General features: G+C 41.2%; 1 protein-coding gene across 1 annotated transcript in view; it reads right to left on the bottom strand.

The window, feature by feature from the left end:
* Positions 1 to 625: 625 nt before the first annotated feature.
* Positions 626 to 26,447, bottom strand: part of adgb (androglobin) — a 223,374-nt gene continuing 197,552 nt past the window's right edge. The window contains exons 32-36 of the mRNA XM_063057274.1: positions 25,990 to 26,151; positions 19,599 to 19,746; positions 14,820 to 14,922; positions 11,184 to 11,367; positions 626 to 976 (exon numbers count right to left, since the gene is read on the bottom strand). Of these exons, the coding sequence (XP_062913344.1) occupies positions 791 to 976; positions 11,184 to 11,367; positions 14,820 to 14,922; positions 19,599 to 19,746; positions 25,990 to 26,151 (783 nt within the window). The 3' untranslated portion in view covers positions 626 to 790. The remainder of the gene's footprint in view (positions 977 to 11,183; positions 11,368 to 14,819; positions 14,923 to 19,598; positions 19,747 to 25,989; positions 26,152 to 26,447) is intronic.

The following is a 26,447-nucleotide window of genomic DNA, read 5'->3' on the forward strand; positions in this document are numbered from 1 at the left end:
TATGAACGTGCTTACAATCCATCCCCTGAAAGTGTACATTAAATTTACAGCACAGAAACTGGTCATTCCACTCAGCAGGGGTGTTGCACACGAATCATCTCCCACTTCTGCTATTCACCCTATCACCATGTGATTGTCCAGGTTCTCCACGAATACATCTATTTCAGTAAACTTAAACAAAGAAAAACTTGGATATATTTACCAGAAAATACACTTTAATTATACTGTGATCCAAACTTGAAAAAAAGGAACAACTTGTTAAACAGAAGCATATTCATTAAGGAAAAAAACTGCAAATGTAAAGAAAATTGCAACAAATATCAGTTTAGCCATTAATTTGCAAAGGCAAAAAGATATTCTTAAGCACATACTCCTTGGAATAAAAGGTACTTAAGTGTACAGGAAGGCAAATGGACCCAGCCCTAAAAGTTGTATCATTGACTAAAAAGGGTAATACAAGAAATGGTAGTTGATGTCCATGTTATTGAACACTTTTATAGTCAATGAAATACTTGTGAAGTGTGGTCATACCATAGTGCAGTAATAGGAATGAAAGTCTTAGAATCCCTCTGTGGTAGTCACAGCCAAATTATCACTGGCCTTTCTGGGTACTGACAGACCTAGGTGCTTCTGATATTTTTCAGTTGTCATTTCAAGGAAGTATGAGTTGTGACCACTGGCAAAGAAATTAACTGAGAGCTTGACTGAAAATAGTAATGAAGTGTTGCATTGAAGGATATATAATGAAATATGTTTGAAGATACAATTTGAAACTTGGCATTTTTGCAGTTTACTTTTTCCTTCCTGGACTCTTTGACTTTTTAGAAGCAGCACTTTTGTTCTTTCTTTCTTGCTCTGCTTGGAGAGCTTCCATTTCTGCAATTTCTCTTTGCTTCTTCATTTCCTCCTCAATAAGTTTATTTCTGTATGTTTCTCTCCGTTGAAAGATGTCTTGCCGAGCCTCATCTAAAGCTGCCTGCAGTGTAAGTACAACACAATATTGACCATTGCCATTAGTACAGAGCAATACAGGGACAAAATACCAAAAGACACCATGTAACTAAGAAATCTAGATTAGTATGATCTGCTTCATTTCATGTATTCCTTGAAAAATAAGAGATTGAAAGGAGCAGAGGTATATGGAAAGGCACATAGATACACACTAGAAGTTACAACACAGATCAAAAAGGGTAATATCTATAAGAAATGGTAGTTGATGGTCATGTTACTGAACATCCTAGAGGAAAGCTTTTGTTTCACAACGAGCTTTGACTTTGATCAAGCTGTTCCAATACAAATCTGGCATCTAACTGCCAGAGTGGAAAAATACCCAGAAAAAGCAGAATCCAGCCAATTACCTCATTTATTCTACTCTAGGTAATAGGGAAAGTGATGGAAGATGTTGTGGGCTGAGTTAACAAGAAGCACATACTCAACATTAACCAGATAACAGAGTTCAAATTCAACTGGGATCTCTCGGCTCAATACGCACTATGGTGTTAGGACAAAGCTGAACAAAAGTTCTCAATCACAAAAGTGATTCTTCCTAATGCCAAAGCAGCACTTGATTGTGTCTGCTTAAAGAAGCCTAAGTAAAAGTGAAATCAATGAAGATCAGAAGATTGTAAACACAAGAGATTCTGCAGATGCTGGAAATCCAGAGTAATACACACAGTGCTGGAGGAACTCAGCAGGTTAGGCAGTATCTAGGAAAAGGAATAATCAGTCAATGTTTTGGGCCAAGACCTTTCATCCTAATGAAGGATCTTGGTCCGAAATATCAACTGTTTATTCCTTTCCGTAGATGTTGCCTGACCTGCTAAGATCAGAAGATAGGTGGGGTTATAACCACAAAAAAGATCTGGGTGACTCTTGCATTACTAAGAGGGGTTATGTTGATAGAAAATGGTCCATAGCACAATTTTCCATAACAGAAATCCATGTCAACTGTGCACATGTCAATGAAATATGAGTTGAACAAACTATATATTTTTTCAACATGAATTCTGTGTGAGTCAATTTTATCTGTATTTCTAATTTCTAAGTAGTAATTAGTGAATTCTTTTAGGGCAGATTTCCATTATCTAACTGACAGTAATTGGGAGGGTGGTCACCTGTAATGTGACTGTTTAAGGTCAATCATCAGGGCATCACTACACTCTTCAGGACAGTGTTCAAGACACAACTCTTTCTCAGCTGCTTCATAATGATCTAGCCCTGCAAATGATTATAAATGGGGATTTTTGCAAATGTTTGTATTTCCAAGTCATCAGATAATGAGGCAATGCTTGATGTCATGTAGAGAAGTCTTTATAACTGTTGTGTATTTAATATTTCAGTAATAATTGAGTAATATTGTAAATATATTGTTTGATTAAGCTTCTTTTGTTGTTTACATAATTCATTACAGGTTATATGTAAAAGTATGTGAATGGCATACGTTATTACACCACCACTTCAGACATGCGCATCTCACCAAAGTCAAAATGAAACTCAGAGTAGACATATTATTCCTGGCTCAGAGTTTTTCTTTCAATTAGTTTTATGCTTTGGAGTTACAAGACATAACAATAAGATTTAGACATGGACTGATATTTGTCAAATGATATTCATACCATCTTTGGGATAGAAATAACAATCTCTCATGAGATCTAGACATTCAGTGGAGTTACCATCACCATCAATATCCATTAACCAGATGATCCACTGCATTTTTCTTTTCACCATCTGCAAGGCAAGTTAAGTAAATCTCCACTTGGTTAGATGACTACAGCTTCCACACTACAAGGATGTAACAGATTCCAGAATAAAGCAGCCCATTTGATCAGCACTGCATTTGTTAAATTAAATATACACTCACTACACCAATGGCAAAATATGCTCACTTTATTTGCTTTCCACAAGAGAATATCTTTTAATATATTTTGAGATTTTAAAAAGGGCCATAATAATAAGAACAAATTACATATATGCATTCCTGTACCTCCTGTTCCTAATGAAGTGGCCACTGAGTGTATGTTCTTGGTCTTCTGTGGCTGTAACCCATTCGCTTCAAGTTTCAAAGCGTTGTGTGTTCAGAGAACACTCATCAAAGTTGCTGGTGAACGCAGCAGGCCAGGCAGCATCTGTAGGAAGAGGTGCAGTCGACGTTTCAGGCCAAGACCCTTCGTCAGGACTAACTGAAGGAAAAGTGAGTAAGGGATTTGAAAGTTGGAGGGGGAGGGGGGGATCCAAAATGATAGGAGAAGACAGGAGGGGGAGGGATAGAGCCAAGAGCTGGACAGGTGATAGGCAAAAGGGGATACGAGAGGATCATGGGACAGGAGGTCCGGGAAGAAAGACAAGCGGGGGGGGGACCCAGAGAATGGGCAAGAGATACATTCAGAGGGACAGAGGGAGAAAAAGGAGAGTGAGAGAAAGAATGTGTGCATAAAATAAGTAACAGATGGGGTACAAGGGGGAGGTGGGGCCTTTGCAGAAGTTAGAGAAGTCGATGTTCATGCCATCAGGTTGGAGGCTACCCAGACGGAATATAAGGTGTTGTTCCTCCAACCTGAGTGTGGCTTCATCTTTACAGTAGAGGAGGCCGTGGATAGACATGTCAGAATGGGAATGGGATGTGGAATTAAAATGTGTGGCCACTGGGAGATCCTGCTTTCTCTGGCGGACAGAGCGTAGATGTTCAGCAAAGCGGTCTCCCAGTCTGCGTCAGGTCTCGCCAATATATAAAAGGCCACATCGGGAGCACCGGACGCAGTATATCACCCCAGCCGACTCACAGGTGAAGTGTTACCTCACCTGGAAGGACTGTTTGGGGCCCTGAATGGTGGTAAGGGAGGAAGTGTAAGGGCATGTGTAGCACTTGTTCCGCTTACACGGATAAGTGCCAGGAGGGAGATCAGTGGGGAGGGATGGGGGGGACGAATGGACAAGGGAGTTGCGTAGGGAGCGATCCCTGCGGAATGCGGGGGGGGGGAGGGAAAGATGTGCTTAGTGGTGGGATCCCGTTGGAGGTGGCGGAAGTTACGGAGAATAATATGTTGGACCCGGAGGCCGGTGGGGTGGTAGGTGAGGACCAGGGGAACCCTATTCCTAGTGGGGTGGTGGGAGGATGGAGTGAGAGCAGATGTACGTGAAATGGGGGAGATGCGTTTAGAGCAGAGTTTATAGTGGAGGAAGGGAAGCCCCTTTCTTTAAAAAAGGAAGACATCTCCCTCGTCCTAGAATGAAAAGCCTCATCCTGAGAGCAGATGCGGCGGAGACGGAGGAATTGCGAGAAAGGGATGGCGTTTTTGCAAGAGACAGGGTGAGAAGAGGAATAGTCCAGATAGCTGTAGAGTCAGTAGGCTTATAGTAGACATCAGTGGATAAGCTGTCTCCAGAGACAGAGACAGAAAGATCTAGAAAGGGGAGGGAGGTGTCGTAAATGGACCAGGTAAACTTGAGGGCAGGGTGAAAGTTGGAGGCAAAGTTAATAAAGTCAACGAATTCTGCATGCGTGCAGGAAGCAGTGTCAATGCAGTCGTCGATGTAGCGAAGGAAAAGTGGGGGACAGATACCAGAATAGGCACGGAACATAGATTGTTCCACAAAGCCAACAAAAAGGCAGGCATAGCTAGGACCCATATGGGTGCCCATAGCTACACCTTTAGTTTGGAGGAACTGGGAGGAGCCAAAGGAGAAATTATTAAGAATAAGGACTAATTCCGCTAGATGGAGCAGAGTGGTGGTAGAGGGGAACTGATTAGGTCTGGAATCCAAAAAGAAGCGTAGAGCTTTGAGACCTTCCTGATGGGGGATGGAAGTATATAGGGACTGGACATCCATGGTGAAAATACCTTCCTGATGGGGGATGGAAAGTACATCCATACTAAGCATATCTAATATAATAAGCATATCTAACATACTAAGCACATCTTTCCCTCCCCCCCCTCTGCATTCCGCTGGGATTGCTCCCTACGCAACTCCCTTGTCCATTCGTCCCTCCCATCCCTCCCCACTGATCTCCCTCCTGGCACTTATCCCTGTAAGCGGAACAAGTACTACACATGCCCTTACACTTCCTCCCTTACCACCATTCAGGACCCCAAACAGTCCTTCCAGGTGAGGCAACACTTCACCTGTGAGTCGACTGGGGTGATATACTGCGTCCGGTGCTCCTGATGTGGCCTTTTATATATTGGCGAGACCCGACGCAGAGTGGGAGACCGCTTTGCTGAACATCTACTCTCTGTCCACCAGAGAAAGCAGGATCTCCCAGTGGCCACACATTTTAATTCCACATCCCATTCCCATTCTGACATGTCTATCCACGGCCTCCTCTACTGTAAAGATGAAGCCACACTCAGGTTGGAGGAACAACACCTTATATTCCGTCTGGGTAGCCTCCAACCTGATGGCATGAACATCGACTTCTCTAACTTCCGCTAAGGCCCCACCTCCCCCTCGTACCCCATCTGTTACTTATTTTATGCACACATTCTTTCTCTCACTCTCCTTTTTCTCCCTCTGTCCCTTTGAATGTACCTCTTGCCCATCCTCTGGGTCCCCCCCGCCTTGTCTTTCTTCCCGGACCTCCTGTCCCATGATCCTCTCGTATCCCCTTTTGCTTATCACCTGTCCAGCTCTTGGCTCTATCCCTCCCCCTCCTGTCTTCTCCTATCATTTTGGATCTCCCCCTCCCCCTCCAACTTTCAAATCCCTTACTCACTCTTCCTTCAGTTAGTCCTGACGAAGGGTCTCGGCCTGAAACGTTGACTGTACCTCTTCCTAGAGATGCTGCCTGGCCTGCTGCGTTCACCAGCAACTTTGATGTGTGTTGCTTGAACTTCCAGCATCTGCAGAATTCCTGTTGTGTGTGTTCAGAGATGCTCTTTTGTACACTACTGTTATAATGTGTGATTATTTGAGTTACAGTCACCTTCCTGTCAGCTTGAACCAGCCTAGCCATTCTCCTCTGACCTCTCTCGTTAATAAGGCAGTTTTGCCCAGAGAACTGCTGCTCACTGGATGTTTTTTTTTGTTTTTCTGCACTATTCTCTGTAAACTCTAAAAACTGCTCTGTGTGAAAGCCAGGAGATCAGCAGTTTCTGAGATAATCAAGCCACCTCATCTGGCACAAACAATCATTCCACAATCAAAGACACTTAGATCATATTTCTTCCCCATTCTGATGTTTGGTCCAAAGAACAACTGAAGTTCTTGACCATGTCTGCTATGCTTGTGCATTAAGTTACTGCCATATGATTGGCTGATTATATACTTGCATTAACGAGCAGGTGTACCTAATAAAGTGTCACTGAGTGCATAGCAGTTTTAAAGCACCCTGTCTCCTTATCCCCATAAGCTTTATAGATGTATTTTCAAACAAGGTCTGAAACCCCAGTCATGTGAAAAGTTATTAGGAGAGAAAGCTTGGGCTCAAAGGTAGGATTAAATGAGAATCTAAAAAGTGAAAAGAGTGATAAGTGCTGGACAGTTTTAGATAAGAGTCTCTTAAGAGCCCAGCAGCTGAAAGCACAGCTACCTGTGGTAGATCAAATAATATTGAAGGTGTGCAAACATCTGGAATTGGAGAAATGCAGATCTTGTAGAGGTTTGTGGATTCAGAAAAAGTTAAAGGGAGATAACAGTGAAGACATTGAAGAGTGAGGATTTTAAAACTGAGAAGATGTTTAACCAGGAAATAATAAAGGTCAGCAAACATACTGGAGGGTTGATGCATAAATGTGATGGTGCAAGTTAGGAAACAGGCAGTGGAATTATGAAGGGCAAGTTTAAAAGTGTGGAAGCTAGCAGACTGGTCTAAAGTCCACTGAAGTAGTCAAGAATGATATCAACAAGTATAGTCAAAAAAGTTCTATAGAATAAATCCAGTCGTTAATTCAAAAAATGAAATTGCCCAGAGGATAAGAATTTGGAACTGACTACTACAAAATTTGAGGCAAATGGCATTGATGCTTTGAAGGGCAACTTAGATAAATATATGAAAAGGAACAGATGAATAGTGGGATCATCAATAACATGTTAGGTAGATATTCGTGTTTTGTCATCCAAAGTTACGGTATACAAATCAAATATAGAATATTGATTCTTAGTACATTACACTTAAGACATAGAAGAAGAATTAGGCCATTCAGCCTACCAGGTCTTCTCCGTTTTTCTATCATGGCTGTTTTATTTAATGACTGTACCTCTTCCATAGATGCTGCCTGGCCTGTTGCGTTCCAACAGCATTTTGTGTGTGTTGCTTGAATTTCCGGCATCTGCAGATTTCCTCGTGATTGGCTGATTTATTATCCCTCTCAGCCTCATTGATCTGCCTTCTCCCTATAACCTTTGATGCCCTTGTGTTATAGTGAATATGTTCAATATAACACAAAATCCATCCCTTCTGATCTCCCATATGTTGGTCCACATTCAACTTTGACCATACTGTATGCATGCGCTGTTCATAATCCAGGTGCTCACAACTGAGAGGTCTTGCACATTATTGTCATAGGTTTATTGTTGTCACATGTACCAAGATATAGCAAAGAGCTTGTCTTACATACTGCTCATACGTATCAAGCTGTTGAACAGTTAATTTGTTGATTGATGGGATTTTATCAGCTGTTTCAAAAGGTGATGGAAAAAGTGCAAAAATTATTTTGATGTATGGGTCTAGAACTGTGAGATTATAAACATAAGGTTGGAACTTTATTTTTGAAGATATAAAGGTTGATAGGTGACCTAAGAGGGCTTTAAGATTATGAAAGGTTTTATATGGAGAAGATTGCTCCACTCATTGCAATGTCAAAAATGAGAGGAAATAACAGTTTAAAGTAAATCTGTTCTGGTAGCACTTGAAGAAGATGTTGGGGTGGTTTAAGGTAAAACTGGGTGAGATCTTGAGAAAGAGGGAATAGAATGATTTGCTGATGGAGCTGGGAATAAGATGATACTCCATATGTGGAATAGAACTGTCCTAATTGCATCTCACTCGCCCGGAGAAGAGGAATGCATACGTTAGAATGCTATTCCTGGGCTACAGTTCAGCGTTTAACACCATAATCCCCACAGACTTGATAGGAAGCTCAAAGACCTTGACCTGGACCCCACCATGTGCAGCTGGACTATATAGGCAAGACAGCGCTATACTTCATTAGGAATTTGAAGAGATTTGGTATGACAACAAATATGTCAAAAATTTGTATAGATGTACTGTGGAGAGCATTCTGACAAGCTGCATCACTGTCTGGTACTGCACAGGACTGAAAGAAGCTGCAGAGGGTTGTAAATTTAGTCGGTTCCATCTTGGGTACTATCCTACAAAGTACCCAGGACATCTTCAAGGAGTGGTGTCTCAGAAAGGCAGCGTCCATTATTAAGGACCTCCAGCACCCTGGGCTGCCCTTTTCTCACGGTTACCATCAGGTAAGAGGTACAGAAGCCTGAAGGCACACACTCAGCGATTCAGGAACGGCTTCTTCCCCTCTGCCACCCGATTCTATATTCACTTTTTAAAAAAATATATAGTACTTCTGTTTTTTGCACAATTTTAATCTATTCAATATATGTATACCGTAATTGATGGACTGATTATTATTTTATTTTGTTTTTTTTCCTTCTATATTATGTATTGCATTGAACTGCTGCTGCTAAGTTAACAAATTTCGTGACACATGCCAGTGATAATAAACCTGATTCTGATTCTGGATCCTGGACTTCCTATCGGTTCACTGACAGGTGGTAAGGATGGGCTCCCTTATCTCTGCCCCCTGACCCTCGACACAGTGCCCCCCAAGTTTGTGTCCTGAGTCCCTTCCTCTATCCCTTTACACCCATGACTGTGCTGCCACACACAACTCCAACTGTTGATCAAATTTGCAGATGACACAATATTGATTGGCCTTATTTCTAGCGCTGACGAGACAACTTACAGAGCAGAGGTTAACACCCTGACACAGTGGTGCCAAGATAACAAACTCACGCTCAATGTCCAAAAAAACAGGAGGAACAGAGATAGGCTCGGCTCAATCAACATCAATGGGACTTCAGTTGAGAGGGTCAGTAGTTTCAAGTTCCTCGGTCTACACATCACTGAAGATCTCACTGGGACTGTACATACTGGCTCAATGGCAAAACAAAAAGCACAACAGCATCTCTTCCACCTCAGGTGACTGAAGAAGTTCGGCATGAGCCTTCAAATCCTCAAGACCTTTACAGGGGCAGCATTGAGAGCATCCTGACTGGCTGTATCACCCTCTGGTACAGGAACTGCACCAAGAGTGATATGGACAGCCCAGCGCATCTGTGAATATGAACTTCCCTCCATTGAGGACATTTACAGCAGCAGGTGCATAAAGAAGTCCTGGAAGATAATCGGGGACACCAGTCACTCCAACCATAAACTTTCAGCTGCTTCCATCTGGCAAACAGTACTGCAGCATTAAAGCCAGGACCAACAGGTTACAGGACAGCTTCTTTCTACAGGCCATTAGACTTATAAATGCACATGTCTGTACATTGCGACAGAGTCATAATGCAAAGATTTTTACTCCTTCACATTGTGGGTCAGATGTTCAAATTCAAATCTATCCATATACTAGGGGTGATTGATAAGTTTGTGGCCTAAGGTAGAAGGAGTCAATTTTAGAAAACCTAGCACATTTATTTTTCAACACCGTCCCTTCCTACATTTACAGACTTAGTCCAGCGGTCGTGGAGCATGCGGATCTTGGACCTCCAGAAAGTGTCCACAGCAGGGGTGATTGATAAGTTCATGGCCTAAGGTAGAAGGAGATGAGTTATTAACTTCAAACTTTCTGCATAATCACTCAAAACATTAACCTGCATGTGCATGTAATGAGAGCTGTATAACTCATCTCCTACCACCTTAGGCCATGAGCTTATCATTCACCCCTGCTGTGGGTACTTTCTGAAGGTCCAAGATCCGTATGCTCCACGACCGCTGGACTAAGTCTGTAAATGTAGGAAGGGTTGATGTTGAAAAATAGATGTGCTAGGTTTCCTAAAATTGACTCCTCCTACCTTGGGCCACGAACTTATCAATCACCCTCATACTTCTTCCTTTTTGGAATGATATGCCACAATTAACATACAGATGGAAACAGAAAACATGGATAGGAAAGGTCTGGATGATACGGGTCAAGCGGGACTAATTGAGGAAGATGCCTTAGAGAGCAGAAACAAATTGGGCTGAAGAGCTAGTTTCTGTGCTCAATGACTGAAAATTTACGCTTGTGCTGGTACTTTCCTCTGAGCTTCACTTGTTGCACTCATGGCTATTTGATAGAGAACCTCTCTATACCTTAGGTCATGATGATGGAAAGGAAATCCTAAAGCATTTTTTTCCCGCAACTGAGACTATTTTTATTGTCAGGCTTGAAAATGAAAAGTTGTAATTAAAATAACACAAGTTTTATACTGTATAGCATAAGTTTATATAATAAATATGGAGTGGCAGAGTGTGAGCGGAAGAAAGTATGGAAGCTAAATTGCAATTAATGATTCCTCTACGTCCACTGAAGTACCTCTGAAGCTTAATCACATTTGTAAGATAGGACAAGTAGTCGTCGATATGTGCACAGGAATGCAATGGAGACAATAATTGGAGTATTACTTCTGGTGATGTTGGTGGAAAATATTGGCTAGTAGACTGTGAGGAACTCACTATTTCTTTAAAAGAGGTGGAAAAAAGAAGATAAATTAAAGCAGGAGTTGGCCACAGGTCTGCCCTGCGATTCAATAGGATCATGGATGATCATGTGTTTTGTCATCTTTGCACCACAGTTACCATATTCCCAGGTCCACTTAGGATCTAAATTGCTATCAGTTTCAGTTTTGAATAGCATTATATCTATTGAATGGAAAGTCCCTAAATCCAGTTTAAACTTACATCATGAAGGACATACCTCTGACTGTTTGTATCACACCTTGTATTGCAAAGGAATATCAAAGTAGATTTTGTGTTTAACTAAAAGAGACTGAAATTCCTCTGACACATACCCACACTCACAAACTGCAGGCGTTCAAGAAGACAACTCTTCTCAAGGGCATTTAGGGATGGGCAATTAAATGCTGGCTCATTCTGCAGAACTCAATCATTGAATAAATAAAATTGCCATAACATGGTAGGAATTTTCTAGTTTGCAAAATATTTTTGGAATAAATGACATCACCTGCAGATCCTCATACATTTGAAGCTGCTTTGCCTTCAGCTGACGCCGTGTTTGTCTTTCTCTCTCTCGCTGCTCAAAGACTCTCTCTCGCTTCTGACGGAAATTGTGAATTTCTTCTGCCTTAATCTTCTCTTGTTCTTCGATAATTTTTTCATTTTGCAGAATTGGTTCAGGTAGAGTTGACCTGTTGAAATTTGAACAATTCATACATGCCTCAAGTATTACCTCCTTGGATTACTACCTGTGAATGGAAAGGGATTCTGGGTGGATGCATTGATTTGATTTTATAAGCACCTTTGTCACAATTAGACCCACAGTTACACAGCACAAGAGGTAGATAAATTCGTCCATCTTGTGCTGGCTATTGGACATTCTGAATGTCCAATTAATTACATTCTTCTGTTTGACAACTGACCCCCAGCTGCACAATGTTGTGCTATTGTAAATGGTGGCACAGTGAGCAGCCATTAGTGCTACTGCCTCACATCTCCAGCAGCCCGTCTTCACTTCAGGCCTTTGTGCTATCTGTGTGGAGTTTGCATGTTATCCCTGTGACTTCATTCCCTTGGGTGCTCCAGCTTCCTCCCATATCCCAAAGATATAAAGGCAGTTGTAAATTACTCCTTGTGTGTAGGTGAGAGCTAGAGTCAGGGGTGTGAAGAGAGTTCATGGGAATGAGGAGAGAATAGAAATGGAAGTAGAGTAAATGGGTGCTTGGCCCATGAAGGGCAGAAGGGTCTGTTCTAAGCTGTATGGACTGTATCCAGAGTGAACTGCAATAAAAGCCATTTCAGGTTACTTCAGAAGTTTGACTCTACACTTCTTGGAGAGTTCACCTTTAGCATCTGACCCCACTCCTGCATGAGCTCCGTACCCAATGCATGGCGATGCTCCTTTTGGGGAAAATTTAGATCAAATTGCCCAGGGAGCAACAATTATTAGACACTCGCAGGTTATCTGAGTTTTACTGACACAGCACTGGATTGGATATCCTGTAAGATAAAAATGATACCTTTGATCCTAAAGGATCACTTATTACCATGTACATCTCACCCATTAGTGTTCTTCACATTGTACAAGGCCCAGGATCTGACTAATTGGCTCTCCAATGGTTTGGAACCCCTGAGCCATAGGCCCTGACCCACAGTCCTGGGCCTACAGTCTTATCCATGAAGTGATTGACAATTGGTTCAGTCTTCCAGACTATTTATTTCTTTAAGCTGTCCCCAACCTTCACCCTTTCATCATCGCACCCACTTAATTCATCACTATCACCCACCCTTCTTGCAGACCCCATCCAAGCCTGAATCTTTCCTGCAGGACACACCCACCCCACCACATTATTCCTCCTGACTATTTAATCCTCTGAATGCCCTATTCCAGGCCTGATTGAGCCAACACAGCATATCGCCTGGGGATGATTGACCATGCATCTGTATATAAATGCATTACATTGTGGAACCATTTCTTGGTTTAATAACATCATCACTCTCTACGAACCACCCAACTCCAATCCCCAGATCTTGCCTTGTTACCAGTACCATTTTAACTAGAAACATGAGCACTTCTCTTTCATTTGTATTGAAAGCCTGCAACAAATTCTAGCTTGCACATCTATTTGAAGGCACTAGAACTTCCAAGTAGGGATATTTGCACTGCACATTTCACTCCTAGAAGGGGATGGGTTTCCTAAGAATGCCTGCAAAGCTCTGGCATTGTAATATTGCTTTTTTCAGGCATGAAAAAACACAGGGGCCTTTTGTCAATCAGCCAGAAATGGCTCAGGTACAGATCATGGATTTTTGTGTCAGAAAGCCCACAAAAAATGGTCGGTACAGACCAGTCCATCTCAGGCAAAACCCTCACCACAATAAAGCACATTTACAAGGAGCATTGCCACAAGAAATCAGATCTATCATCAGAGACCCCTACCATCCAGACCATGTTCTCTTATTGCAGGAAGTACAGGGGCCTTAGGTCCCACGCTACCAGGTTCAGGAACACTCTTTACTCTACAACCATCAGGCTTCTGAACCAACATGGATAATTTCACTCACCTCAACACCAAATAGATTTCACAACCTACAGACTTGCTTTCAAAGACTCCACAACTTATGTTCTCAGTATTATTCTTATATTTGCACAGTTTGTCTTCTTTTGCACATTGTTTTGTCAGTCTTTGTTTACGTATAGTTTTTATAAATTCTTTTGTACTTATTTTCCTTAAATGCCTGTATGAAAAGGAATCTTGTTGCATTGACTATTGCCATCTCAGTAATCTGACGGACATGTGCCCAGGAGTTATGATAGACTAAGAGGAGAACTGTTCCTTTCTATCTCACTTGAAGTGGTGAAGACTGTCAAAATTTTTAGACCCTGATATTTAGCAGTAACTGGGAAGGTAAGTGGATTTCTCTTATATGGGTGATGATTGTATAACTGGGTTGCACTTTCATCAGTCATCTTATCTTCACTCCTGTGTCATTTAATAAAAGGATGATGTGTGACTAGACGTAGCTCAAATACCATATATAAATTTGCTGACGATACAACCATTGTTGGTCGAGTGGTGACGAGAGGGCGTACAGGAGTGAGATATGCCAACTAGTGGAGTGGTGCTGCAGCAACAACCTGGCACTCAACATCAGTACGATGAAAGAGCTGATTGTGGACTTCAGGAAGGGTAAGTCGAAGGAACACATACCAATCCTCATAGAGGGATCAGAAGTGGAGAGAATGAGCAGCTTCAAGTTCCTGGGTGTCAAGATCTCTGAGGATCTAACCTGGTCCCAACATAACGATGTAGTTATAAAGAAGGCAAGACAGCAGCTATACTTTATTAGGAGTTTGAAGAGATTTGGCATGTCAACAAATACACTCAAAACTTCTATAGTTGTACCATGGAGAGCATTCTGACAGGCTGCATCACTGTCTGGTATGGAGGGGCTACTGCACAGGACCGAAAGAAGCTGCAGAAGGTTGTAAATCTAGTCAGCTCCATCTTGGGTACTAGCCTACAAGGTACCCAGGACATCTTTAGGGAGCGGTGGCTCAGAAAGGCAGCGCCCATTATTAGGGACCTCCAGCACCCAGGACATGCCCTTTTCTCACTGTTACCATCAGGTAGGAGGTACAGAAGCCTGAAGGCACACACTCAGCGATTCAGGAACAGCTTTTTCCCCTCTGCCGTCCGATTCCTAAATGGACATTGAAGGTTTGGACACTACCTCACTTTTTTTAAATATACATTATTTCTGTTGTTGCACTTTTTAAAATCTATTCAATGTATGTAATTGATTTACTTGTTTATTTACTATTATTATGTTTTATCTTATTTATTTATTTTTCTCTCTGCTAGTTTATGTATTGCATTGAACTGCTGCTGCTAAGTTAAAAAAAATTCACGTCACATGCCAGCGATAATAAACCTGATTCTGATTCTGAATAACAGGTGCCACTATCAACTTAAAAAATCGCTGGCCAAACCACTCTATTTATGTACTTAAGTTCTTGATGTTTACAGCTTACAGTTGCTATTCTATAGATTTGCTAAGTATGCCCACAGAAAAAGAATCTCAGGGTTGGATATGGTGACATGTATGTACTCATAATAAATTTTACTTTGAACTTAAGTACCTGATATACTGGGTCCACTTCATTGGTTTAATAATATCATCAGCAACTTGTGAATTTCTGTCAGCAGCTGAGGACTGAGTTTCTTGAATATCCTGTGAAATGACTACAAAGTACAAATGCCATGTCAGGTTGACAAATTACTAACTTTAAAGATACAGGCCCTTCTGACCCACCAATATGCATACTGTGCCTATATTGTGTCTCAGTTCTCCTCTGTTATATTTTGATTTAAATATACAGCAGTTGTGGTCAGAATATACAGCTTTTGAGTCTGCTATCTTTCATCAGAAGGTTTAAATTTAGTAAGTTAGTGCATTCTTCTCAGAGTTGCTCAATATTGATAAATTAACATCCCAGACAAACTTTGTAATTTACGATGAGAATAGTTCTGAATTATATAATATTTATGGACATTATTAAAGTACTGTAAATACATTTAACCAAGTAACATGCACATATCACAGAATGCCATGGGACTGATCACATAGACAGGAAGGATAAATATAATTATTTAAGATCACAGTTTGTGCAAGTTACACGTATGAATGAAGTACCTGCAGAAATCAAACAATTCCAAGCGCAACTTCCAGTGTTTACTTTTGTAAAAGTGCAGAGGTTTAAGACATCTTGTGAATACAAAAGTTTTAAACTTCTAAACAGCTGAGAGATAGATTCTCACTGACTTTGCTCTGGTGCTGGACTCCTGAGTTAGTATATCAGCATTAATTTCCTTCATCTTCACAATAGTTACACTAGGAAATCTGCCCTCTGAAATCACAATAATGTTCAGTCACTCTATCCATTTCAATGGAAAGGAACCATTGTAAGGAAGAAAGGTATATTTTGGGTTTTATTTTAATTAAATTAATTTAAATGCATTTTAAGTGCTTGTATTGTTTCTTAAATTTTTGAACACTTAAGTGAAATAGTGTAATCAACTCCAGGCAGTTTTTGGATGTAACTTTATTTGTTAATTTATTTGTGGTAATATTACTTCATGTAATATACGAGTGAGTTATAGGTACTGTGTTGTGGAACCTCATTTTGTTTGGTGGTATACATGTGTACAGATGAATGACAATAAACTGAACCCTAACTGTTTTAGCAAGGCAGCAAGAGGTGTTAACATAGTCCATGGTTGAGAGTCCGGTTTTTGTTATGGACTGAGCTGTGCCCAGAACTCTCTGCAATTTCTTGCAGTCTCGGGCAAAGCAGTTGCTGTACTATCTGTGAGCATCTGGAGAGGATGGTGGAGGATGGTGTGTCTATAAAAACTGGTGAGGGGGACATGATGAATTTCCTTATGCTTCTGAGAAATTAGAGGTGCTGGTGTGCTTTCTTGGCTATGCATTCATGTGCTTGCCCAGAACAAGCTATTGGTGATTCCTACACCTAGGAACTTCAAACTCATGCTGCTGTGTTACCTGTTGTAGCCACCCAGGAGAGGAGATGCCAGAAGTAGTGTGGGAGACAGCAGAGGCCTCTGTGGGCATGCTGGAGTGTGCATGACGAGGAACTATTCTGTGCTTGCAGAAACTTGGCTCCAGAACAACATCCCATGCACCACCAATCTATCGGCCATGCCACTCAGGGACATGGCTGTTTTTTACTGTGACTGTATGTTTTTCTGCTATCATAATTCTATGTGCTATATATGCTATGTGCTGTGTGCAGTTGGTACTGTGTTTTGCATTTTGGCCCTGGAGGAACACTGTTTTGTTTGGCTGTATTCATGGGTATGCTTGACTGACAATTAAACTTGAACTTAATTTTAATCTTAATTTTACTGGCTTTGTCAACTAGTTTAGGCCAGGGGCTTGTCTTAAGTAGTTGACAAAGCATTCCCATGGGTTTTACAGTCAGAAGGCCTTGAGCTGTTCAGAGCTGGCTGGAGCAAAAATTTCCCTACAGGGGATACATTAAAGATAAGAGCAATTTAGCAGATAGGTGGACAATAAGCATGGAGAGATCTTACTCCAAAGAAATTCCAGACCCTTGTTAAGAACTTCCCTCAGAACCCCAAGGATACACTTCTGAATTAGGTATGTGGCTTCCATGATGTAGATGAGCATCAATTCATTCTTAAGAAGGCAGATTCTTCAAGTGGGAGTGTGGATTTTACTGTTACATTACAGAAGTGAGAAAAGTCTTTTGTAATTACAGCAGTCTTTCAAAGCTGCAGATGGGTAGTTCATGAAGTGGTTTACTTTCTCTGCCATTTCCACAGGGGTTTCTATTGATGCCTGATAGGGTAGTTAGAATATCTCAGAAACTGCTGATCGTCTGGAATTTTCATGAACAACTTCTAGAGTTTATAGAGAATGGTGTGAGAAACAAAAAACATCCAATGAGCAGCAGTTCTCTCAGTGAAAATGCCTTGTTAATAAGAGAGGTTGGGGAGAATGGCCAGATCGGTTCAAGCCGACAGAAAGGTGACAGTAACTAAAATAATCATGTGTTACAACAGTGGTGTGCAGAAGACCATCACCATACAGAAATACACACGATGACCTATTTGTCAGGTATCTGTTGTATCTGATGAAGTGGCTACTGGGTGTATTTCCACTGTCTTAAGATCCTTGCTGCAGGTCTCAGAGCACATGGGAGGGCAGGGAACTTTGTTGACTAACAAACACAGAGGAAGGATCGGCACAATTATTTCTTGCCTTCTGTCTCTAACAGAATGTTGTTATACTTAAAAAGAAAAGGAAAATACTGTAGAATTCTGATCCAAAACTTCTCCACCTATCATCTTTCTGGCACTTTCTAAATCCAAGTTCCAGAATACTCATTCTTCAACAGAGGTATTGTTGAAAGTATCCCGATTGGTTGCATCATGGTCTGGTTTGGCAATTCAAACACACAGAATGTAAGAAACTGTAGAAAGTAGCAGACTCTGCACACACATCCTGTCCCACCTTTGGTACTATCTACAGGAAGTACTGCCTTAAGAAGGTGATATCCACCATAAAAGATCATGCCCTCTCCATGCAAGTACCATCAGCAGGAGGTACCAAAGACTGAAATCCCACACCACCAGATTCAACAACAGCTACTTCCCTTCAACCATTCAACTCTTGAACCAACCCCCAACACTACCACTACAGTTTAACAACACTATGATCACTTTTATCTCTTTGCACTGAAAGTATTTTTTGTTCTTATTGGGTTCCTTATTGTAAAAATTATGAATAAGTTATGTCTAATTTAAGCCTTTCTTGTGAATGCTGTTTATATGATACTATCTGCCTGTGATGCTACTGAAAAGTTTTTCATTGCTCTTATGCATTCATGTACTTGGGTATATGGCAATAAACTCAACTTTGACTTTGCTGTGCCAGACACAATCTCACTTTAGGACTACAACTGGTCCATGAGAAATCTCGGTCAAAGAGTGCATTTCTGGTTTCCATCAATACTAACATAATGCTCCAATGTGCTCCAATGTCTGAGTTTTGCTTTATGTTATCAAATGATATTTTGGAGTGGATATTTTTCTACACCGCCCTTTTTTAAATCTGTTAAGATGGAATCTCTTGTGCATTTACAGCAGTTATTAGTTTTTCAGGTCATCTGAAATTTAACTCAGACATCCCACCCTGCAAAAACTCATTTCAGGGAGGTAGCACCATCAATTTGCGGGAGACTTCCGGGAGAGGTGGGATGTCTGCAATACAGTAGCTCCTCAGCAGCTGGCCAGCTAGTTCAAATAACGTTAGCCATGCTAATGAATGAATGACACCTGTTAATCTCACCTCAACATGTCTTTTACAGTCTTAACCCACCATGGGCAATAGAAAAGTCACTGTTGCAAACAGTGCAACACTATCATTATTTTGACCCCTATTAGGCAGGGGTACACTTTAGTGTAGTCTGGGGTGACGTACGTTTTATATTTTTTTGGAACACTCTGCCATGGCGCGCTCTCACTCACGCTCTCTCTCGCTCACTCGCTCACGCGCTCTCACTTGCTTTCTCGCTCGCTCGCTTGCTCTCGCTCTCTCTCACACGCGTGCTCCCTCTCGTGGTCGCTCTCACGCTCTCTCTTGCTTTCTCTCACTCGCTCTCAAAAAAATTGATTTCCGTGATATTGTATATAATTTGTGGGCATCGGGGAGCCACTATTAATATGCGGGAGACTCCCAGAACTTCTGGGAGAGGTGGAATGTCTGTTAATTTAAAGTGCTAATCTGTTGAACTTCATTATCAGGGTAGATGGAATATCACATAGAAGCAATGTTTAAAAATCCCATTTTGAATTCTGAGCTTGTCTCTGGGCACCACACCTCCCCCGCCCCCCAACTTGGGCAGGATCCACCAGAATAATAACTGGACTGAAAGTGTTAAATTGCAAGTTTAACTTGTATAATCTAGGACTGTATGCCCTTCAGTAAAGACGATTAGCAGTAATAACATAGAATTATTGAAAATATTTAAAGAAGGTATATAAAGGTATTTGATAAGATCTATAAAGAAAAAAATATTTCTTTGGCGGCAGAACAAATGGGAAAAGCTCTAAAATGTAGCTGGATCCAGACCATTTGAGGGGGGGGTGTTGTCACATGAAAGGGAGTGGGAACCTGGAACATGTTCTCCTAAGACACTGGTACGGCTGAGTTACTTGAACATTTCAAAACTGAGATTGATAGAATTTTGTCATATGAAGATATCAAAGGATAACTGGGGGATGAGTTAAGAATCAAGTCAACAAAGGATTGCTGAATGGCAAAAGCTGACTTGAAATGCAGAATGAGTGACTACTAATCTCAAATGATATACCTGTGGATGGTATCTCCTTCAATTCTGCAGCTCGTCTGTTCATTTCAGAACCATCCCCATTAATAATTTCTTCTTGCTTCTCACCGATGCTCTGGAGAGTTATATTTGTTGCATTGTTATTCAGTACATGCAGGCGGAGTTGTAGGGCCTGGGAGACAATGGACACAAAATTATTTCTAAAGGAGTTGTTCAAAATTGTATTTTTGTAACTTCATTTCTAAAAAATATTATCAAAATGCAAATATATTTGAAAGGGTTTTCAATGTGCAATGCACATAATGTTAAATGAAGGATACAGTGAGTAAATTAAAAGCTCTTTCTAGTGGGACATCAGTCAGTATCCAGAGAACAGAGAGTTAAGATAATTACAAAGAGCTGAGGGAAGTCGTGAATATCTTTTGCCCACTTGTTATAATTTGCAATGCACTGTCTGAAAGGACTGTAGAAGCAGATTCAGTGGTAGTTGTTAGGAGATAGATGGAGAAACAGTAGGGGCTTCAGGAAAGAGAACGATAATGAGACTAGTTTTATAACTAGTTTCAAAGTGAGTAGTTTTCCTTTTCTCATAGGATTTCAAACAGGTAATATGTCAGTAAGTCACTTGGCCAATCTTAACTACCAGCCTGCATCCTCACTGCAACCAATTTGCTCTTGGCTGGGCAGTTAGGGTAAAAATTGATGTCAGTATCTCTAGCAATACTGAATTTCATTACTACAGCATTGAATTCTATAATATTACCAAACTGAAACTCAGAGAGGATAACTCCACACCTATTTACTATGCTGCAAGCTTCAGAAGTACAACAGTTTCACCAAAGTGGTCTATCATGATTCTGGCAAATAAACGTGGGAAGATAGAAGCCTTCCTATGGGTTAAATGGCGACTCTTTTGCTTGCATCTTTGGAAACAGCTTTATTTCCATCTTTAATATCTTTATTTTTCCCTTTCAGGGTTCTTTTGAAGACTCTGACCCGGAGTAATACGCAGAGTTCGGTTCTTTGCAGAATGGGACCTGTTCTCGGGGTTTCAGGACCGGCCGCTGTTGTTTGGCATGCCAAGGGTTTGGCTTGAGAGTCTAGCTTGAATTTGAAAGCCTAAGATCTCGGGGCTCTGGAGACGGGCGGATTGAGGGCCGGTGTCATGGCAGGAGACTCTGTCGTTGGGGAGGCCGGAAAATCTTTCACTGTGGGCCCGAAGACCCGAGATCTTCGTGATCTTTGGTCACAGAGCTTGTAAAAAGCGATGAAGTGGACTTATAACATTGTAAACCAGCAGGTTGGTGTTATGTCTCCCGCTCGCTGTGAAAAGGTGGGACACCTCCCTCTCCCTTATTAGGGAGAGAGAGAAACTGTGGGTTGTTGAATGCCGGATGAAATGCGATAGTCTTTGGGGTAACTGCAAGGTCTGTGTCTTTGCTATCGCCTAGCTCGCGCTTGTGCTCGGTTGTGGGTACACTTTTTTATGCTGGGGAGGGCGGATTGTTGCTTGCTGTTGCTTACGCGCGGGAGGGGGGAGCTGACGGGTACTTTGGGGTTCTCACATTTAACTGTCGTTCGTTCTTTGGGGCATTTCTCTGTTTTTGTGGATATTTGCGAAGAAAAAGCATTTCAGGATGTATATTGTATACATTTCTCTGATATTAAATTGGACCTTTGAACCTTTGAACCTTCTATAATCATGGTGTCAATTCACAGGCTCTTACATTATATGTCCACATTCAAACAATTAGAGCTAAATCCACATTGTCACATCAATATTGTGACATAGGCTTTATGCCAACAACTTCTTTACATGCTCAGCTCTAGGTAATTTTGCATAAACACCTCTTTGACTTATATCTTTAGGTTAAGTTCGATTCTCATAAGATGTAAACTCACATGGCAGAAAAACACAAGAATTAATACATATCGTAGCCTGAAATTTAAATTATTTTCTGAACCCAATATAAAGAAACAATTTGATTCCTTTGTATCTTTTGAAAGAGTTTCTTTGATTTCACTCATCATCACATGACCCTGATCGGGGGGCTAAGCAGGTGCTACACCTTGCCCAAGGGTGACCTGCAGGCTAGCGGGGAGAAGGAGCATCTTACACCTTCATTGGTAGAGACGTATCTCCAGTCCATCGTCCAACTTCACCAGATGATGCACAACATTACTTTCATGTAATTCTATCTACTTTTTATAACAAATATAAATGAAATGATAATACTACACTTTTGAACAGTAATACTGGAAATGATGTAGCCAACTGATACATGCCAAGAACCTGCAAATATCTTTAACAGACTGAAATGTTCCAAAAATACTTCAGAGGAACATTTACAAAATTGTTTGGAGAGATTGTGATTAGTGATCAAAAATCCATTTAAAGAACTGTGTTATAAAGATTGTCTTAAAGGATATGATAAATGCAAATAGATAGCTCTACGAAGGGAACACCAGGCCTAAAGGAACAACTGGAGTATTGAAAACCATTGGTGTACTTGGCAGATCCTGTTGAATAGTTCAGGAACAGAGATGAAAAAGGATCTAATGCTTTTCTGGTGTATACAATGAATAAGATCTTCTTGGGCTACTGATATTTCAATGACAAACTCTGCTATCCTCATCAGGGATGATGCCTAGGCATGTCTAGTCCAGATCCAGCACAGGAGGTGTATCCATCTGGGTTATCGAGAGAAATTGGCAGTAGCAGAACATTGCATTCGCAATGGCCATAAGACTGACTTCGCCAGCACACAACCATTGTGTCGTGCCAATGGTTTTTGAGACTGCCCAATGAAGGAAGCCATTAAAATAAAACTAGAGAAAAAGAATTTTAACAAAGACAAAGGTCTCGCTCTAAGTAAGAACTGGAATTCAATTCTAAACTAAGTGGGACAGCAGAAACCTGATTGGATGAGGACTAACCAATCAGGAGGGATGGATGACAGGATATATATACCAGCGGACTAGACATGCCTAGGCATCATCCCTGATGAAGATGGTAGAGCTTGTCTTGAAACATTGACTAAAATTGATATCTGTACCCAGCTGGAAGCCTGAGAAGAGTTTATTCGTCATGAACAAAGTTACTTTTTAGACTGCCTCAGCAGCAGAATTTTAAGACGAACACCAGGACCATGCTTGGCTGGTGGCCATAAGGGCACTTCTGTCAGGTTCTCTCTACACAGCTATCTCAGTGCCCTCAATGTGGTTGTGATGGGGATGAGACCATCATCCACCTCCTTCTGGATTGTGCATTTGCCCAGAAGGCAGCTTCTGTTGAGCTTCATCTGAAATGATACTTAAACATGTATTGTCAATATAGAGTCAGCTGCAAATTGTTGAGCAATGAGTTCAAATGATTTCTCTGTTCTATGATTACTAATTTATTACAGCATTCTCTCACTTGCTTCCTAACATTTATGCCAGACATTTGGCTAGCTTCATGTACCATAAGTAAATGCATTAGTTCTGTCATTGTTGAAGTATACTGATCTACAAAGCAATCTGAAAGCATTATTTATCACATGCCATACTGTGATCCAAGCCTATTATATGTAAAATCACCCAGTATTACAGATGTGTCCTCACTTGTGCCTCTGAATTTAGAATTCTCCCTTTGGCTCATTTTCACAGTTCTGTGGCCTTTAAGGAAGCCCCAGAATGTGGGCACTTTTCTTCTAAATCTGCTCTTCTCATTTAGAGATGGAATGTGTGAGTGTTTACTGCAACCAGCAATCTGCTAGAGAAACTCAGCGGGTTGAGTAGAATCTGTGGGAGGAAAGGAATTGTGGACATTTCAGGTCAAAATGCTGCCTGTTGTGTCTCCTATGTTATATTTAATATCAGGTTTAAGTGTTTTGAATCTCATGCTTTGCACTGGAAAAAAAAAATGAACAATAATTATAACATCTCAGTTCCAAACACCACATATCTCTGCTGTCCAGATCAGAACATCAAATTTCCTGATACATAGCCAGAACTGCTGGGAACTGGATTTGCCAAAAAAAAAAATGGCTCAGTGGCAGCAAACTCATCTTGGTGGCAAGTTTGGGAGTTCAAGCCCCATTTTAAAGGTTTGACACTCAATATTTTACTAAAGGAGAGTTGGATTTTGCAGGAGTACCAAGGCACTACTTTTATCTACATCTGCCTTTCAGAGGGAGGCAAAAGATCCCTGGATACAATTTGAAAATGAATGGGGAAGTTAATGGTAGTTCCCTACCCAATATTTATCCCTCAACCAAAATCACTAATAAAATCTCATAACAGTACTGCTTTTGGGACCTTGCTGTAAATGAATTGGTGCTGCCTTTGCCTATAATATAATACAGTGGATTCTTGTTAATTGAGATACATCAAGACCAGTACATTTTGGCTCAGTTAAGTGGCTGCTCCAATTAGTCAAAGTTTGATGGAAATTGTTAAAAAGGTATAAAAAGACAAACTGAGTAACAAATTATGTATTTAAGTGAAATACAGAAACAAATTAGAACATTACCAATAGTACTACAGTACTATAAAACTGTGTATTAGTTCCTAATAGTTATCAACTAAGGAATTGATCCAGTATACGTAATGAACAAGATCAGTGCAGACTGCTAGTACAGCTAATGAACTGCCCTCATACAAAGTTTTTGATGATTGTGTCCTTCAAATCTTCATTTGTATTGTAACATTCAAGACAATTGTCAATACATTCAAATTCTTTGTAATTCCTAACTTGCTGAAATAGTGAAATCCTTTCAGTTTCACCCCCCAGTCATTTCTGACATCTCCACTCCTGAATGCTTGAATTGTCTTACTGCTTATTTCTCACCAACTCTCAGTGACAAAAATCATTGCTTTTGAACACAAAAGCACACAACTGATGTTATTTAAAAGCTTTGCTCTAAGCACAGTGCAGCATCTAATGAGCACAACATGTGCGTGTGACTGACGAGTCTCCTGCCCCAGTTAAGTGGTATAGTGTTCCAAATACATGAAGGGAATCCGGGCAATTTTCTTGATTAGTTTTTTTCTTTAAGAGTTGCCCCAAATAAGTGGCTGCCCTGATTAACCGATGCACCAATTAACCAGAATCCACTGTACTTTAAAAAAATATATTGTTTTTGTTTATGTTGTAATTTTGGTTGCCTCTGTGGATGACCCTACCAGGAGCTAAGGGCCAGATGGCTAAACTCATGATCACATTGCTCTCAGAAACTCATCAGCCTCTCCACCATGACGAGGTAATAATCCTCAGCACTTAGCTTCTGGTAGGGTCACCCATGGTGGTAAGGTCAAGAGGAAGGTTCTAGACAAAGAGCAATCCAACCAAGACTTCAATAGTGGACGAGGTGGGGGATGTTGACATATCACAATGGCAGTGAAGGTGGAGGAAGACTGCAGCAATGAAGGGTCCTCAGTCGTCTTGCAAACCAGGCCAGTGGACCTGGACCCTGAACTGACAAGGACTGTGTGGTGGTTACCCATGCACCAGCCTCTCCACATTAAACAAAGTCATGCATAGGTAACACACATAAAAAATGCTGGTGAACACAGCAGGCCAGGCAGCATCTATAGGAAGAGGTACAGTTGACGTTTCAGGCCGAGTCAGGACTAACTGAAAGAAGAGATAGGAAGAGATTTGAAAGTGGGAGGGGGAGGGGTAGATCTGAAATGATAGGAGAAGACAGGAGGGGTAGGGATGGAGCCAAGAGCTGGAAAGTTGATTGGCAAAAGGGTTATGAGAGGATCATGGGACGGGAGGCCTAGGGAGAAAGAAAGGGGAGGGGGGAAGCCCAGAGGTTGGGCAAGGAGTAGGTATAGTGAAAGGGACAGAGGGAGAAAAAGGAGAGAGAGAGAAAAAGAAAACAAACAAACAAATAAATAAATAAATAAATAAGGGATGGGGTACGAGGGGGAGGTGGGGCATTAACAGAAGTTAGAGAAGTCAGTGTTCATGCCATCAGGTTGGAGGCTACCCAAACGGAATATGAGGTGTTGTTCCTCCAACCTGAGTGTGGCTTCATCTTGACAGTAGAGGAGGCCGTGGATAGACATATCAGAATGGGAATGGGACGCGGAATTAAAATGTGTGGCCACTGGGAGATCCTGCTTTCTCCGGTGGACAGAGCATAGGTGTTCAGTGAAACGGTCTCCCAGCCTGCGTCGGGTCTCGCCATAAGGGAAATCCACCTTAACGTTCTGGATTGGCCTCTACAGCAACCTGAGGACCTGCCAATAGACAACCCCTTTGGAGAACGTCATACTTGATTGAACTACTAATTTTGGATAAGCTGTGGTTATAATGGATATATAAGTGTGTATAAAAACTAATATTTTTACAAATTGAATGAGGTGCACACATTGCTAACTCCATTACCAAGATAAAGAAATTACCTTATTGATACTGAATTACCTTGAAAGCTCTTCCAGGTTCTGCAGCCTCCCAAGCCCGTTTCATAGCATGGATTTCATCCTGTCGATTGGTATCCTTCTTGATGTCAACACTGTCACTTTCACCATAGTCAACAACGTAGTGGAATGTGAAATGAGGTTTTGTCAAATCAATTTGTCGTACCTGAAAAGCATAAAAATTAAACAACATACAAGATAAGTTATTAACTTCAAACTTTCTGCATAATCACTTAAAGAGTTGAACTGCACGTGCCTGTAACGAGAGCTGTATAACTCATCTCCTTCTACCTTAGGCCACGAACTTATCAATCACCCCTGCTGTGGACCATTTTCTGGAAGTCCAAGATGCCGACTTCTACAAAGAAGGGATCCGTATGCTCCACGACTGCTGGACTAAGTGTGTAAATGTAGGAGGGGACTTTGTTGAAAAATAAATGTGCTAGGTTTTCTAAAATTGAC

This window comes from Mobula hypostoma, chromosome 8, assembly GCF_963921235.1.
Source record: "Mobula hypostoma chromosome 8, sMobHyp1.1, whole genome shotgun sequence".
NCBI classification, from domain to species: Eukaryota; Metazoa; Chordata; class Chondrichthyes; order Myliobatiformes; family Myliobatidae; genus Mobula; species Mobula hypostoma.